The sequence below is a fragment of the Sturnus vulgaris genome, chromosome 1 (genome assembly GCF_052056855.1).
Source record: "Sturnus vulgaris isolate bStuVul1 chromosome 1, bStuVul1.hap1, whole genome shotgun sequence".
NCBI classification, from domain to species: domain Eukaryota; kingdom Metazoa; phylum Chordata; class Aves; order Passeriformes; family Sturnidae; genus Sturnus; species Sturnus vulgaris.
The window spans coordinates 114974203-114991596 of NC_142243.1; the positions used below are offsets into that span (position 1 = coordinate 114974203).

Consider the following 17394-nt stretch of genomic DNA (forward strand, 5'->3'; position numbering starts at 1 on the left):
CCCTCAGGTCCTTTTCCATTGGGTCACTTTCCAGCCACTCTTCCCCAGCCTGTGCTGCTGCCCGGGGTTGGTGTGACCAAAGTGCAGGACCCAGCACCCGGCCTTGTTGAACCTCACATCACTGGCCCATTGATCCAGCCTGTCCAGATCCCTCTGCAGAGCCTCCCTGCCCTCCAGCAGATCAACACTCCCACCCAACTTGGTGTCATCTGCAAACTCTCTGAAGATGGACTTGATTCATATTATTGATTAAAATGTTAAACAGTACTGGCCCCAACACTGAGCCTTAGGGAACACCACTGGTGACTGGCCACCAAGTGGATTTAACTCCATTCAGCATTCACATCATTCAAAGAGAAACATACCCATGGAAACTCCCAGTTTATCATGAACACTGAAGAATCAAAATGATTCCTCTAAGAGGCCAAGTGGTTAAATAGAATATCATATTCTGTCAGAGAAATGGCTGATGTTTTGTTGTACAGTTAGAAATTGGGTCATAAAAGTTGCATTTGAGAAGCAATTTTCCAGATCTTAAGACTTGCTGTCCTTTGAATTCCCAAAGAAAATTATGATTTTGTGTTTAGGTGTAACTCCCTCCTTGTCCCAGGAGAACCAGAAAAGCAAGGGATTAACACCCTGTCTTACAGTCCAGACACTGTAAATGCTCCATAGTCTCCAAGGCTTTCTTCTACTGAATGGGGAATAGAACCATGAGGTTCTTGCTCAACAGAGGCAGGATTTTTAAGTCTATAGTTCTGTTGTACTAGTGAGGTTTTATTTTAGTGTAATTTTGTTCTTACAGGTGAATATTTTTCTCTATAAATAATGCTCATAATTTCAGCATATTGTTACCATAAAATATAATACACTCTTTATTGGCTTCTCATAAAATTCTGAATATATTTTTTCTTGCCAAAACTAGCGAGGCCCTTTTTATTAGTCCAAAGTATCTTTGGCATCCCCTTCCTTACGCACACACTTAAGACTGTGAGCCAGATCTAATCTCTCTTAAATCTGTATAAATGAAGAATAACTCCATTGTTAGTGGAATTTAATCTGCATTGTTGTTTTCAGAAGGGATTGGGGCTTCTTATTGGTTTGTATTTTCTAAATATCAATATCAAGCTATTCGATCTGATGATTTTTATAGCTGTTTATTGCCAAGAAAACATCAGGAACCAGAAAGAAAGCAAACAAGCAAAAACAAATCAGAAAAGCAGTAAAATCCAAACCAAAAGAACAGAGCCTGTTTGGAAAGTTAATTATCAATTATCTACTTTCTGGTATTTTTAGAATGTAACACTCTGCTGTACTTTCATCCCTTGTTGGAGGTACAAAGGAGAAAGGGAGTGAGATTGTTGGAAGAGCTGATTCTTGCTCTGACAAGCCTTAAGCTGTGGGTCAGAAGGGCTCAAACTTGCTGTGAAGCCAAGAGTGACTGTGTTTGCTGGCTGAATATTAGCATTTTGTAAGAATTCCATGTTCTGCAGGTACTGTTGTTGGAGTTAATGAGAGCACTGCTTTCTCCTGGCCTACATGCAACAGATGTGGCAATGGAAAGTTGGAAGTGTGTCCCCAGGACAGGTGAGAGTCAGCATGCTCCAGAGCACTCCAGGTGTTTTGTAGATGTAGCCATAACAGCAGTAGGTGATGCAATGATTCCTGCAGGCACAGGCTGCACTTTGCTCCTTCCTAGAGCTAAGACGTAGTATTTTTATTGCTGATGAACTGATAGAACCTGCAAGGTTACATTAATATATTAAGAAAGATACAAGTAGATATGAAATGGTTTGATTTTGCAGTTGCTACTTTTTTTTAAGCCAATCTTGCTTATAAAGGTTTCATAGCCCACTGCATTATAGTATTACTTTAATAAATATGTCCATAAACCACAAGTCTGATTTTAAGTTCCTTTAGAAGTAGGTACATGTGTTTGTGTGTCTTGCCTTGTTAATCTGTTTATCCCCAGATCACCTCATTTTTATACTGGACTATGGTCTCTGCTACAATTTATCTAAGTGTGAGAGAGTTCCATTTCAGACCTATTAAATTAGTCACCTTTCTAAAAAGGATGTTGAATAATCCTGGCAGTATGTCTGTCCTGAATGTGAAGACTGAGCCTACAGGACCTGTTGCCACCTGAAATGGTGAACCTGTGTCACACTGACATAATTTTGGAAAGCCTCCCCTGCAGCTGCCTAGCCAGCTTGTGCTTGCAGAGTGTGAGATACCTGGCGGAATAAAAGCCCAAGGGATAAGAGCAGTCAGAGTGTGGAAGGAAGGCAAGAAGCAAGGAAGTAAGGAGTTCTTTCTACTGAAAAAGCTTACAAAAAGCATAAGGAGATGTTAAGTTGATCTTACTTATTGAATAGATAATATTTTCCTGAAGATGAGAAGATTCACCCTTTATGCTTTGTTGTACAAAAAAAGCTGAAAATCAAAACCAGGTGTTCTGTCATGCAAAAATGAGGATGTGTCTATGTTCACAGAGTAGTGTAGTCCAATTAAAAAAGTATCTCACCTGTGAAGGACACTTTTGCTTCATTTGGAGAACAAATGAAGTATCAATATTTGTTTAAGAAGTGCTTCCAACAAGCACTTATAGCTGAGCTTAATTTCGTGCATGACTTAAGTGTGCACTGAAAACATTGAACGTTTGCTGAATGAGGGCCTAAGTCAATAATTCACTTCGGCCAAATCTATACTAAAATTTTCTTTTGCCATAACTTTTAGGAGGTTATGAGATTAATATTTGCTTAAGTGAGGTGACTATAAATAGCAACCTCTCTCCATGCTGCCAGAAATTGTAAGAGGAAGATCCTTTTGCCAAAAGAGTTTAGGTCTTCCAAGAGAGTTACTGCCAACAGAAGAGTTCTATTTGCTGTTATCAGCTGAATCTGTACCAGGGCTTTGCTACTAAAAGTGTACCAGCAAAATATTTTAGAGAATACACTAAGCGAGGTTTTACTTATTTTGATTTATGGCTGATAGCTTGTTCATTTCTCTATGATTTTCCATCATTATTTTGTGTGTTTCAGAGAATTGCTATATTGCAACCAGTGTTCTGAAGTTGTCACAACACCAGTTTTGAAAATGCAGCTGGAAGTCTTCTTGAGTTGTCCATCCCGATCTCAAAGTACAGTAAAAGTAAAGGTATGGCATGAAATAAGCCATATTGCAGTGCAGGGAGACTAGATGTGTAAACACGTAGGTGTTCTAAGCCACACGTCTATGAACAGTTGCCAGAAGACAAATTAAAATATGTAAGGCTATCCCATAATTTAATCTAATCCTAAACTTGTGTTTCATTGGGCTAAGAACCCAGTTCCCAGATCTTGCTCAAATAATGCAGTCATTGAGTTCACCCTGAGGCTTGCAAACTGTTCTATGGCCCAGATTAAGGGATTTGTTAGGTTGGGCCTTTGGAAGCCTCAGTCTACACAGTCTAAAAGGAATGTGTATTTTTAGATTTCCATTCTGAACATCTTTTGTGTCACCTCTCCTCTGCTTTCTTGGCCAAGAGAAACAAAACTGTTTGATATTAAAATGATAAATCTTTGTTCTGTGTGACTGTAAACAGAACGTCTTTGCACACTTAAGATTTTTGTCATGAATAAAACCTGTGAATTTTCTCATTCCAGCTGTTGCAAAGGACAATCTCTTCTCTCCTGATGTCCTCGGCCAGTGAGGATGGGGTAGGTATAATGAATGCTGATCAAAGAAAGTTAAACTACAGAACTTAATGTAGAGGCAGAGTACCAATGTGTTGGCAGGTCAGCCGTGACTTTTGGTGGCAGGGCCTTGAAAATCCCCAGTGATGGAGATTCTGACTTTCCAGGCAGTTCACTTCAGAACTGCACTAAGAGATTTTACTACAAGTGAATTTTTTTTCCCATGTCCAGGCTGTGATTTGAGTGGGCCGTGCCGTTTGGCAATCCCACCTTGCAGCTGCTGATGCACTGCCATCTCATCAGACTCACACTCTCCTTTTCAGAAGGGGGATGGAGGCAGATGGGCTGTGTAGCTTCAGCTCAGCTGTGATCTGCAGAGCTACCTGCAGACAGAGCTCAGAGCTGCCACAGGCAGCACTGGACTTGTTCTCTGTTCTCTTGTTCTCTGCCTGAGGATCCAAAGACAGCAAAGATACCCTGCAAGCATCCCACCTTTTGGGTCTGGTCTCCTAAATCCTGTAAACCACAACCACTTTGTAACAGCACAACACTGAGAGTACTGGCAGGTGGAAATAGTAGAAGAATTTGCAAAATGCATGCAAGATATTCCTTCCTAACTGTATGAATGAAACGCACATGAGCCATGGAGATCCGTGGGCTAAAGTACAGTTTATGTAATCGTGAAGTAGTTATTCCTTTAATCTGAGATATCAGAAGAACCCTGACACTTGGCATAGTGACCCAGATTTATCATGGGTGAGGGAGGCACCTGGGTAGGTGCCTGGCTGGCATTGGCTGCTGGATGGTCGGCAGCCTTTAGAGAGTCATTAAGTCCAATTAGGATTCCAAGATTTTCCCTCTCCCTTGCACGTGAATGGGAGCAAAGGTCCGTTTGTTGTCTTGTTTAATCATCCCAGTTAAATATCTTCAGTTAGGTGATATGTACTGGGGTCAGTTTGCTTTCCCTGTCTTACAAGTTTTCCAGCATTTTCCTATTACATGCCCCACGTTTTCAGTGGGATTTGTGGGTAATATTTAAAGTAGAAAGTTACTCTGAAATAATAAATTATTTTTCTTATGCTGGAGGAGGATGTATATTTCATTTAAGTAAAGAGATACAAGAAATTTCCAAAATGTGTTTGATCCTTAAATGGCAGTCAAGTCTTGCTGAGTTTTACAGGATGTGTCTGGTTTGGTTACAGACTGGCAAAACATAGGTCTTTTTCGAGTTATTAGAATTCAAACAACCTCTTTTTCATGTTTCAGTGTGGATAATGCCAGTATTTAGAAGTCCAGCAACTCAGATTTTTTTATTCCCTGGCTGAAACACAGGGATAAAGATTAATCACAAGAAATACCACTTGAGGTGGCATTTTTTTGCCAGTGCTACTAAAGTTTCCAAGGGTGTAGCTTTGTAATCAATTCTTTTGGCAGGGAAGTTGGTTTTAGCCGTCACCGGCCCTGGCCACTTTTTCCTCACCTTGTGGCAGCCCTTCTGTTACACCAGTAGAGCTGTTTGTGCAGCTGCACAGTGAACTGGACTGCAGAACCGGTCTGGGGTAAAAATAATCTAGGCAAAAAAAAAGAAAAAAGATTGTTGATACCTTGAGCCAGGCAACGCCATGGGTATCACATACCTGTACAGAAGCACAGTGCAGATGAAGGCAGGGGCACAGTCAGAGGCTGGCTGTAGGCAACTCTTGTTAAGGAAAGAAATGGATGTAAACCTGGCACCTGAGATACTCTCTCAAGTGAAATATCAACAATGAGTGTTACCAGTTCTTGTGTTAACGTGGTGTCTCCTCTTAGTGCAGCCGTGCCAGACTTGCATCCCTCTCCTGCACACAGAACATAGCCTCTGCAAATTCACTCGGGCAAACGCGGGGGTGAAATGCCGGTCGGATCATTAAACAGGAGGGACTGTTGGTGCTGGTGGTGGTGATGCATGAACCACGAAAAATTGAAAGGGAGGAGAGTAAGAAGGGTTACAAAATGTTTTTTCCTTTAGTGGATCAGTTAGCACAGGTAATCAATGTATAGTATGTATATATACATTGCCAGCGTGCATGAGGTCCTGCAAGTGTCAGAAAGGAAGATAAAGGGAACATGTGTAGGTTACACTTCAGCAAAACTCAGTTCCAAGTCACAGTAACTTTTTTCTTTTTTAAACAGCTCATTTTTAAAGCCTGGTAGGGCAGCAACTGAGACAGGAGTGTGTTCTAATTATTGAAAATCTAATACATTCATTCTTTCCATTAGTTCTAATGCACTTTTTGAATCCTTTAAAAAAATTGCCTGTTGGAAGAGGAACTTGCATGCTGCATCTTCCCAGCTGAATGCTGCCTAGAACAGAACGTCCAGCACTGTTTGTTTTACTCACCATGCTTTTACTCCTGCAGACTTATGAGGTGCAGAGCGTGCTGGGAAAGGAGGTGGGGTTATTGAACTGCTATGTCCACTCCGTAACCAGTCACCCCAACTGCATATCACTGGAGGAAATCGTTCTGGAAGCTGCAGCAAGACAGAGTTGAACTCTAGTCAGCTATTATAGTATCTGTGGACTTTGTAATGTGATTATCTGTTAACTAGTGCCACAGATAATGTATAATGCAAGTGTGATAAGCATTAAGATAGTTTATTAAAACTGTGATTTATAAAGCACATTGTGCTAACACATAAAAAATTAATATATTGTTCAACTTTCTGAACTCTTTTTTTTCCTGATCAGTGCAGAATCTAAGAATACAGTTCTTTGTCATGTTTGCTGTTATGTAATGTAAAATACCTTTTTCTGGAAGTTTTGAATGGTTGTGATTTTTTTTAATAATATCGTATTTATTATGTGTCAGTGGAAAATATTTTACTGATATTTTTGAAATAAATACCTTTCTATGGGCGGAGAATGTTGGTTTAAGCTGAGTTTTATCAGTGTATTCCAGACTTGCTGCAAAACGCTGCGTGGTGCGTGAATTCTGAATTATCACTTTGCAATAGTTGTTAACAAGACAGAGATTTGAACACATATAAAGTTAATGTTTTACAGCTAATTGGTCTCTCAGCATAGAAGTTGTGTGTTATCTGTAGCTTCCCACGAAGCAAGTGTTTCATTATAGTTTTTTTATGGGTAAGGAGCAAACTGCCTTGCAGGCCACACAACTACCCCCACCCAGACTGTGGAGACTACAGATCCGATAAATGCCAAAATCTTCCTCTGTGTGCGTTGCAAGAATTAATATAAGAATTAGAGACTGCATGGTTTTTTCCCCCCTTACTCTTTCAGTGTTTAAAAGCCCCTTACAGGTCAGAGGAGGAGGAACGAGTGATTTTGTGCAGGTCCCGTATGTGACTGACCAGCAGAAAAGGAACAGCAAACTTGCCACACGGGTCATTTCTGTGGCTCAGGCCAATAGTGAAAAGTCTTATGAATGTCACAATTACTAACGGGATGATCCAGCTTTTGAATTTCCCTTTTTTCCCCACCTCCTCCAAGCATTTCAGTCTCTCACCTGCCTCCGTGTAAGAAAGAAGGAGATGACAGCCCATTCCCGTGTAGATGTCTGTATGGGAGACTGGGGCTGCCCCTTCAAAACCATTTAAGACTGGAGTCTCTGGGAAAGCTGGAGGTGCTTGTTGTGTCAGGCCGTTTTTCTGCCAGTGCCCTACAGATGCTGTAGGTGCTCTAACACTGCACTATTGAAATTTAGACAAGTTGCCCGATCTTCTGTGATCTGTTCACTCAGCGATGAGCAACCGCGCTGCTGCTTTGTCCCTAGCAGGGATCAGTGAAAGTCTTTGTGACCACTGACTCTGTGATGAGCAGCAGTTGCCCACTCTCACTTTCACTAGCCAGGATCAATGAAAGTGTCCAGCTCCTGCAGTGGGCTGAAGCCTGAGGGTATCAACACCTCTGGGACTCACTACAGCCGGACCCAGCTCTGGAACGTGTTAGTGTAGGTGCAGCTTTGCATTATCTGGAATGGAAACCCCTTGGAAGTTTTTTTTAACAGGAATTTTAACTAGTGGTATACTTTTCTTGGTGTCCTTGTAGTCCTATGCGCTTTTTGTTGTTTTTAGTATATAGAATACGGTATTTCTGGCAAAGTCCTGGTCACAGAGCAGCCTCTCTTGTGCAGCTGCTCGGTCCCACCAGCGCCACGGCAACCCCTGACTCAGCACTCCGGCTCAGCGATGCGGCTCCGGGGGGAGCGAACTTCGCAACCACCGCGGCCGAGGGGTCCCACGCTTGTTCCCACCCCTGCATCGCTCTCTGGATGCTTTGGGGAGTAACGCAGCTCCCTCGCCCCGCACTTGCCCTTACCTCCCCTCTCGGCCCCTGGGACCCCCTCGCCGTATTCCCCGCCCGTGTTCAGCCCCGTCCCGGGCAGCGCAGCTTTCCCCGCCGCCAGCCCGCTGCTGTCACGACACAGAGCAAACGAGAGCAGGGTTGATTTAAAATGCTTTTCTTTATTCTTAGAAATGCTGTAAAAATTGATATAAAAGGTTGAGCATGCTCAGTCTTTTTTTTTTCCATCCTACTGTCTAAATACATGGGATTTTGAATCATTTTAACAGATGTACCATAGCTGCATCGGTATGAGTAAAATGTAGAAAAGACGAAAACTACCATTACAAAAATAATTTAAGGGGAGAGAAGAAAAAAAAATATTTAGCTTTTTTTCCCTTTTTCGCAAGTTTCGTGGTGAAAGACCCGGGCGTCGCCCCACGTCGCTGCCGCATTCCGAGCGCGGCCGCGGGCCGGCAGGTCCCGCCGCGGCTCCGCGCCTCCTGCCGCGCCCGGCCCGGCCCGGGGCGCCGCGGCACGGCCCGGCCAGGCTCGGCACGGCCCTCTGAGGTATTTATCCACCGTCTCCCGGAGTCCGTCTCTCCGTCCCGCTCCCCCCCGGTTACCGGCAGTCGGTGCCCGATCCGGGCTGCAGGAAGGAGGCGCTGGGCAGCTGCTTGAAGAAGTGCCGGAGGCTGGTCAAGTCCCGGGTGAGCTGCTCGATCTTCTTGTGCAGCTTCTCGTTCTCGGCCGAAAGCTCCAGCAGCTTCTGCTGCATCTCCTGGTTGCGCCGCTTCGCCTTGTCGCGGCTCTTGCGCACGGCGATGTTGTTGCGCTCCCGGCGCTGCCGGTACTCGGGGCTAAACCTGTCCACGCACTTCTTGCCGCCGCGCTCCTTGCCCCCGGCGGCGGCGGCGGCCGGCGGGACGCCCTGCGCCGGCCCGGGCACGGCGGCGGCGGCGGGGCCCGGCGAGCGGGTGCTGCAGCTGGACGGGGAGCTGCTGCCCGGCGGCTCGGGGGACGTGGGCGGCGTGGGCTGCCCGCTCAGGTTCATGATGGTCTGCGCGCAGGTGGCGATTTGCGAGGGCAGCAGCGAGGAGGAGAGGTCGCTGTCGCTCCAGTCCGGCTCCTGCTTCAGAGCGCCGCGGGAGGAGAAGGAGGAGGAGGAAGAGGAGGAGGAGGAGGAGGAGGCGGTGCGGGGCTCGGAGCCCAGCAGGGTGGTCATGGCAGCGCCGAGGTCCTTGGCGGGGTCGCGGCCGGCGCCGCCGCCCGGTGGCAAGTACTCGCCGTATTCCCCGCCCCGCTCGGGCTTGTGGTTGCTGTTGAAGAGGTCGGCGAAGAGCTCGTCGTTGCAGAGCTCCAGGTTGGGCACGGCAGACATGGAGTCAATGTAGGAGCTGAAGTCGATGGCGCTCTCGTCCTCGTACATGGCCGGGGCGGCGGCGCTCAGCTCCGCCAGGTTGGTGCCGCTGCCCCCCAGGCCGCCCCCCTGCTCCTCGCCGCTCATCCCGCAGCCGCCGCGGGCCCCCGGCTTGCAGGCGGGACCCGGCCCGCCGCCGCTGCCCACCTTGGCGTCGTAGAAGTTGGCGGGCTCCAGGCACCAGTTCTTATAACATGCCGGGGAGTCCAGGCTGTAGAGAGCGGCGGCGCTCATGGGCGAGCGGGACGCGGCGCCGCACGGCCGCGACGCGGGGGCTCCGGAGCGCGGGCACCAAACGCCGCTCCGCGACGGTCTCAGCTCCAGCCTCTGTCACGGGCAGGTGGGAGCGGGGCTGCTGCCGCTGTTGCTGGTGCTCACACCGCTGCTGCTGCCGCTGCTACTGCTCGGTGACACCGGCGCTGCCGCTGTAGCCCCGCCGTAGCCTCCCCGAGGGGGCCGATCCGGGCTCGGGTCACGCCGTGAGCAGCGCTAGGAGGCGGGGATGGGACAAGGCGTCTCACGACCTGGGAGTGAAACGCCCGCTCGGTCCCTTCTTATACGGCGCGGGCCCCGCCTCCTGCCCCAATGACGGGGAACGACTGTTCCCGGCACCCCCGGGGACCCGGGGGCGGGAGCGGGTGGGGTGCGCGGCCGCCGAGGCCGGGCTGCCGCCGCAGCGAGCTGCCACCTCCCGGCCGACGGTGGCCGCCGTCCGAGGTGCCCCCACCGTGGGGCATGGGACGGTGCGGGTGCCTTTCGGGCTCCTGCCGCCCTCCTCGCACCGTCCCGTCCCCGGGGGAGCGCTGCCCCGATGTCGCTACCGGCATCCCGTGCCTCCGGCTGAGCGTTAATTTACCTTTTTCCACGAGGGCCGGCGGAAAAGCAGGCTGAAAAAGCTGATTTTACCCCAGCACCACGCTGCATCCCCCCACGCGCTTCCCCAGCGGCGCCTGGGATGGAGCGCTACGGGAAGATGCTGCCTGCCCCACGCGTGTCTCTGTGTATCACCCGAGCGCCCTCCGGAGGCTCAGCTCCCTTCGCTGCAGCACGGGCAGCTTCGACCCAGGGAGGATGTAAATCCCCCGCTCCGAGAGAGGGAGGCCGCTTGGATTTCCTATGGCAGGACATTCTGGTGGGACAGGGTCTCTGAGGTATCTTTAGCTGCCTCACGCTGTCTGCATGAAGTTATGCCTCTTGAAACCTTACATTAAGCTATTATGCATGTTGTTGACCCCTGCCCCCCTTGCATCCCACAAACTACTACTCTTAAATTGGCAAGTGTCAGAGAACTGAAAATACTTTCGGCTAAAAGATAAGTTTTCTAGTTACATAAGAGTATCTAAAACCTGGCTTCACCCCCAGGTGCTCCACCGACTGAATTACTAAAGAAACACACAACAAAATCCCTTACATTTACTTAGAAAAAAAAATTTACTTATTTATTTATCGTCCAGAAGACCCTTCTATATTTAAGATGGGACTATCCCAGGCTCTGACTTTCCAGCCCAGCACTCAGCTGACGCTGCTGGCATGGAGCTGTGCCCTGCGGAGCGCGGCGCCACTGGCCCGGAGGTGGCTTTCTGGGGACCGCGGGTACATGCCGTCGTGCCGTGCCTGCTGCCCCTCTCCGGGCAGGGCTCCATCTACCGCCACCGCAGCTGTTGCAGGACCGCAGCTGTTTATCACAGGGGTGTGTGTACTTTAACATAAGTAGCTGGGAACAAGACTGGTACATGCTCTCCCTTTGGATGTAAGCTCCTCGTGGGAAGGCTTGTGGGATCAGGATAAGTGTGCAGTGCCTGGCAGGTGGGATTTTACATCTGGCAGGTAAGGTTTCACTTGGCGAGGCTTTGCTTTTAACTCTAGCACTGCCAGATGTATTATGTCTAAATAAACTTGATTTCCTTTCTCATCAGAGTATTGATAACACAACCTCTATCTACACTAGCATTAACCACTGAGCTTGACAGTGGCACAAGAAATGCTTGCTTTTGTTTTTTCCACGTTGTCAAAGAAATAATATGCCCCAAACTATTTTACGTGTTATTCGTTGCCTTCTATATGCCCCAGACCTTCTCTGGGGTCTCTTCATGAGACACAACTCTGCACCTCCTGCTCCTGGCCTGGCTCTCCAGCAGGGAACGTGGTGTTCCTGGACCCTTTTTCTCTGTATGAAGTGTAGAGGAGTGCATGCATGAGGCATGGGAAGGTAGCTCAGAAATGAGATGCAGTCTGATATCTGCTCTCTCTCCCCTTGCTCTGCTGGAAGGGGTTAGATCTCACCCATTGTGGTCATAAAATTATGATTTGTCTTGGAAAGCACTCATTTAACTGTTCGCATGCAGAACCGTGTTACACTTCCAGCTCACCAAAGTCCTTGCCTCGAAGGTCAGCCAGCGTTGGCATGCCACTGTGCCAGCCTGAACATGCCTATTTAATGCCCATCATGTGTTACTCCAAAAGAGACACCCAATTCCCAGCCAGGACACCCGACCCCCGCTGGGCACCTTGCCTCCTTGGCAATTACGTTCTCAAAATCCCTCAGCAGAAGGCACAGAGCTGCTGTGTAAACCTCAGTATAAGCCACTTGTGTCACATCTAAGCCCCACCACGGAGGGTGCAGCATTGCCTACAGGGTGTTCAGGACCTGGAGGTGTGTTCAGAACTCGTGGCTGGACCTGTCAGTGCCCGTCCCACAAAACCAAGCAGCAGGAGTCACCCCCTGGAGGTGAGTTGGTTGTGTTTGTTGCTGAGGATGAGATGTGTGATTTCAGGAGAATGTTTGAGGGGGCTCTCCCACGTGCCATGCAGGGTGTGAAGCCCTGGGGTGCTGCAACACCTGCAGCGAAGCACCCAGGAGAATGTGAGCAAGTGACACCTGGCACTTAGCAAGGCAGTGCACTGAAGGCAGGATGACATCCACGCTCTGCTGTTTCTTGGGCTAGATTTGTCTGGCATCTCAGCAGCTGAATCTGTTCCCATCTGCATATGTAATTTCATGAGCAGTGAAGCACAGGCAAGCTCTTGATTTCCCTCATCTGTCCTGCTGAGTTCCTGACCCACCGAGTATCCAGTATTTTAAACAGCAGTAAGAAGCAGGTGATCATCTGAATTTCAGAATAAGTTCTTTAAAACTTGCTTGAGGTTCATGCTCCAAATCAAGTTAAGTATTTAAAACTGGCAAGAAAGGACAAGAAACCTTTCTCTAAGTAGCAGAAAAAAAGACAAAACTTTAACTTACTCTGGACTGCTGGCTGTGAATCTCAGAGAAACACCAGGACGCTGACCCCTTCAGAGATGGCAGTTAAATCACACTGTTTTCTGACTAGTTCTTCCTCATAAATTGGGAATAGGCCATAAATTGGGAACTCAGGGAAGGTAAGAAAATAGGGTAGTGCCTCAGCATGCTCATCTTCAGCAACCCAGCCTGGAATGCAGGACTTTTTGGGACAGTGGGACTAGGAGCGTGGTGAGGCTGTGCTAGTCCCTGGGAGCCTAAGGAGCCCTTCTCTGCTCTTGATATTATGGGCTTGAGACAGCACCACAGGACATCAGGTCCTGGGGGATTAATGGGTAAAGACCAAGCTGACAGGGGAAAAGATGGAGGACAGGTTTGCTGCATTTTTCCTCCCTGCAAGAAGCAGCAGGAATGCAAGTATCCTTTCATCAGCTGGAATCCAGCAATGGCACCTGGGGACTGACAAGGGAATGGGACACATAAATGAGGAGGTACACGCTGTCCAGGGAGAGTCAAAAACCTGCCTGCACACTGCTAGGGAGGCACAGTACTTGCCTGAAGTTGGTGTTGGCTCTTGTCAGCCACGACAGTGAGTGCTGGACAATCCCTTGCTGCCTGCTTGTGTCACCTCTGCCAGGGCTTGTGCCTCTCCCTTGTCCTGAAGCACTGTCACAGTATTTTGCTTGTCACTTGTACATCATTGCACTCATCCTGTCTGTGGCCTCCCTACACTTAGCAGCTGAAGAACTTGATGGTAATTGAAAGGATATTTCCTTTTAGCTCACTTAATTGAAACTCTGTGCTTTGTCTCACTGCAGGAATTTAAGCCCAGGCGGTGTCAACCCAGGCTGGGTTTGTCCAGCTGCACCTGTGGCTGCTGAGCTGCTGAGTAAGATCCTCCACATACCCAGGCTCCCAAAAGGCCAAGTGCTACTGCAGCAAAATGCCTCAGAACCTGTGCTCCTTGTTTTCTTACACTCTCTGGTGGATACTCAGAACTTTTCCTGATACAGGTTTTGCATGAATATCCATTCATGCGATCAAATTGACAGCTACATCTTCTGTGTAATCAAATGAAATTTTGTGTGGTATAATTTACTGTGAGTGTAATGGACAAATAGAGTCAATGTTACCCTCTTCTATCCCATCGAAAAAGATGAAGAAAAACTCCACCCTGTAAATAATGTGGAAACTGTAACCAAAACTTTTCCATTCCCTTATGGCCACTCCTTCATGTTATCATGTTAAAGATCATGTAGTTCCAACTCTCCTGCCATGGACAACTTCCACTAGATCAAGTTGCTCAGAGTCCCATCCAACCTGGCCTTGAACACTTCCAGGGATGGAGCATCCACACCTTTTCACTCTTCCTGTGTCTCATCACTTTCACAGTGAAAAATTTCCTCCTAATATCTAATATAAATCCAACCACTTTCAGTTTAAAACCATTAGTCCTTGTCCTGTCACTACAGACCTTGATAAAAAGTCCCTCTCCATCTTTCCTGCAAGCTCCCTTTAGGTATTGAAAGGCCACAATAGAGTCTCCCCAGAACCTTCTCTTCTCTAGGCTGAACAACCTCTCAGCCTGCCTTCACTGGAGAGGTGCTTCAGATCTCTGATCATCTCTATTCCCAGCCTTTTAAACACCCTATTCTGGGCACATCTTCGTTTGGCATAAGGTGTGGCTCTTTTGTAGTTTTGCTACAAGACCAGTGACACCATTTGGTGCTGGGGGTGTCTGCCAGGGTGTGAGCTTTCTGGGTAGGTGCCATTTCTTACAGGCAGCGTAACTTAAAAATGAAAATTTTAAAGCCCGTGTAATTTCCAAATGAGGCACAGTATTAATAAAGTGACTCAACAGTCTCTCAGCCTCGGGGGGAAAAAAAGAGTTTTAAAGCAGAGGTAATAAATCCTTATCCTTGATTTTGAAAAACACGAATTTTGGGGAGAAGTGTCTCTATATATAGATGCTTACTTTTGGAAGCAGTTGACCAAACCTGTAAGTCTGAGAGCAGAAGAGCTATAGAAAATTCCTTATTCCATGTCTGAATACGAGCCAAATTAATTGGTTTTGTGGAAAACTCATAGGCTCCTTCGTGTGCCCAAATGTGTGCTGGTGGTCTATTATCTCTCAGCCACAGAGACCTCAAGATAACATTTAATCTGAGGGGCAGTGGTGGGGACTAAGGGGGAAAATCCTGAGCACAAGAAGCAGCACGCAGGAACCTCTCTATCAGCTGGGAAAGGAGACAGTAGGCGGCAGTTCCAGAGTTTTCCTCTGGATTCAGCAGTACTGTTATTCTTGGCTAGAGGGAAATTATAAGATTGGCAGGGATGGTAAGGATTAACTTAAACACTTCATTCTATATTCTAAGAAAAACCTAGTGAGAATGTATGCTAATGTTTTACATAACTCTTTAGATACAACTAATGGATTTCCAGATATAGTGCCCATCCATCTGGTTATTTAATCTGAGAAGGAAATACTCTGCTGTACTCGTGAATAGCTCCCAAGTTTTGTTTTGTATCATGAGACCTGATGCAGTCTCTGACTCTGATCTTCACATCATCTTAACTCTTTTCTGGGAGCCAAATAAACCCACCCTGTAAAGCATCGAGCCCAGCAACGTGAGGTTTGCATTGTGTCAGTGCCTTCCTTGCTACTTCACAGGCTGGCTCCAGCCTTTCCATTTAGCTGCTACATCTTACTGGGAGCAGCCAGGCCTGGGGACAGCAGCTGCCATTCACATGTGTTGAAGGTTATTTCCAGGACCATTCAGCTTCATGGTGAAAGCTCCCTAAAGAAAGTTAGGGGAACTCCACTTGCTGTGCACAGGATGTGTGTCTGTGCTGGAGACCCAGCAGCCTCGTGCTTTGTGCCTCAGCTGACACAGGAGCTTGACAAACACATGACTAATAGGGGCTGATGTAGCTGAGGCTTCCCACTATTGCACTTATTCCAGGCCCAAAACGGAGCTTTTAACTATTTAAATTGTCCTGAACACGTTCTCAGCCCGTGTCACTTTTGGCTGTCTCACAGGTTTTCACCCCCAGCCGGAGCTGGTTCACCATGGATCTCAGGGAGCAGCGAACACGGGGTGGTGACCCCCAGCCCCCTCCCCCAGGAAGGGCCAGGCTGCACTAACTCCCCTTCCCAAAGGCCAAGGAGGGAGGCCTGCTGTGCACAAACATCTGCTGTTGCTGAGGATATCAAAAGTCCTACGAGAAGAGCCTCGTTAAAGTATAAACCTAAACTTTGTCCTCTGCAGTGCAGGTCAAAGTACCCAATAACTATCTGAGGTATGTACCAGAAGTGCCATTAAACACCTCGTACACCCAGCCACTTAATTTCTAAATGCCCCCTGCCTTTTCATGTTGCCTTTTTTATTGTGCTTTAAACTTTCTTATATTTGTATAGTGACAGCATGAAAGCCAGGGTACCTCACCTGACCAAGTTTTAGTCATAAGATTGCAGTCCTAATTGTTAGCAGAGATCAAAAGAACAAAACACCATGACATCTTATATTGTGTATATAAAAACAGACTGTATCAAACTTTTTTTTATTTTAAAAAAACCCACCTTACTGTCCACTAATTATAATCTCTATAAATGGGCAAATGTGGAAGCTTTTTGTGATTAAAGTGCCTTAAATTAACTTTTGAAACGAGGTATAGAGCTGAAAGTTTATTTTTAAATATTTCCTCTAAAAAATACATCTGAACAATATTTTTAATTAATAAAATGATAAAAATGTTTTGAATTTCTTGATTTAACAAACCACTGAGTATGTTTAGTAAGAAGAAAGGTAACAAGAATTGTTGCTGGAAACTATCTGAAGCAGAAAAGCTCCGTCCCTGTTCTTTAGGCCTCAGCAATCTTCCTCATTTTGAGTTTTTCATGGAGTTGCATCCAGAAGGCAGATTTCTTTACTCTCCAGCTGAGAGATTCATTTGAGACTGGTGCCAGCAGCAGACGTGGCCCTCAGTGAGACCAGAACTGCCCCACTGCCACAGAAGCAGGAGGGAAATCTTGTAGGCAGTGAAAGGGCAAAGACTAATTTTTATTATACCCTTTATGATAATTATTAAAAGCCTCAATTAAATCTATACCCGAGAGTAAATCTGGGTAATGAGGAACAGTAGAATTTGAGAGAATTCTCTTTCTCCCCTACTGCCCATGCTGCAGTTTAACCTCAGCTGAGAGCTCAGCCCTACAGAGCTGCTCCTCAATCCCCCCAGAGCAAACCAGAAAGTGAGAAAACTCGGAGGCTGAGATCAAGATGGATAATAGGTTAAAGCAAAAGCTGTGCACACAAGCAAAGCAAAACAAGGAATTCATTCACTGCTTCCCGTGGGCAGGCTGGTGGTCAGCCCTCCCCAGGAAAGCTGGGATGACAATGACTTGGGAAGACAAACATCATCACTGAACATCTCCCCCCTCTTCCTCCTTCTTCCCCCTCTACTTGCTAAGCATGACACTCCATGGTATGTGATAGCCCCTGGGCCAGCTGGAGTCAGCTCTCCTGGCTGTGCAGCCCTGGACTCCTCACGGTGTGAGCAAGCCTTGCTCAGCAAAAATGGAACTTCCCTGCGTTATCAACAGTTGCCAGCACAAATCCAAAGAAAACCAACTCAATCCCAGCCAAACCCAGCACACCTGAGAACTGGCTGCTGGAGACCTCCACAGTTTGGAATATGCAGTAGACATTCCTGTGCTGTGCTGCAGTTATGGCAAGAAGCTTACCGTGCTCAGCTCTGCCAGCTTCTGGCTTGGGCCAAA

The 17394-nt window shown here is 47.2% G+C and overlaps 2 protein-coding genes, 1 long non-coding RNA gene and 1 pseudogene across 5 annotated transcripts in view; 2 read left to right on the top strand and 2 right to left on the bottom strand.

The window, feature by feature from the left end:
* Positions 1-6577, top strand: part of SPIDR (scaffold protein involved in DNA repair) — a 193852-nt gene extending 187275 nt beyond the window's left edge. For all 3 annotated transcript variants that reach the window (XR_015807293.1, XM_014874307.2, XM_088174758.1), the window contains 4 exons: positions 1494-1587; positions 3042-3156; positions 3645-3698; positions 6074-6577. Coding sequence is in view for 2 of the 3 variants with exons in the window: in XM_014874307.2 (XP_014729793.2) it covers positions 1494-1587; positions 3042-3156; positions 3645-3698; positions 6074-6205 (395 nt within the window). In the remaining variant the exon portion in view is untranslated. The remainder of the gene's footprint in view (positions 1-1493; positions 1588-3041; positions 3157-3644; positions 3699-6073) is intronic.
* LOC148225423 (uncharacterized) lies at positions 1146-5413 on the bottom strand. Its single transcript, XR_015807299.1, has 2 exons — positions 5155-5413; positions 1146-1741 (listed from the first exon to the last, which is right to left on the bottom strand). It is a non-coding gene; the product is annotated as an uncharacterized LOC148225423 (long non-coding RNA).
* Positions 6578-8118: 1541 nt separating the features above from the next.
* CEBPD (CCAAT enhancer binding protein delta) lies at positions 8119-9905 on the bottom strand. Its single transcript, XM_014874289.2, has one exon. The coding sequence runs from the start codon at positions 9608-9610 to the stop codon at positions 8579-8581; it is 1032 nt and encodes a 343-aa protein (XP_014729775.2). The 5' UTR covers positions 9611-9905; the 3' UTR covers positions 8119-8578.
* Positions 9906-10019: 114 nt separating this feature from the next.
* Positions 10020-16353, top strand: LOC148225424 (uncharacterized; annotated as a pseudogene).
* Positions 16354-17394: the final 1041 nt, after the last annotated feature.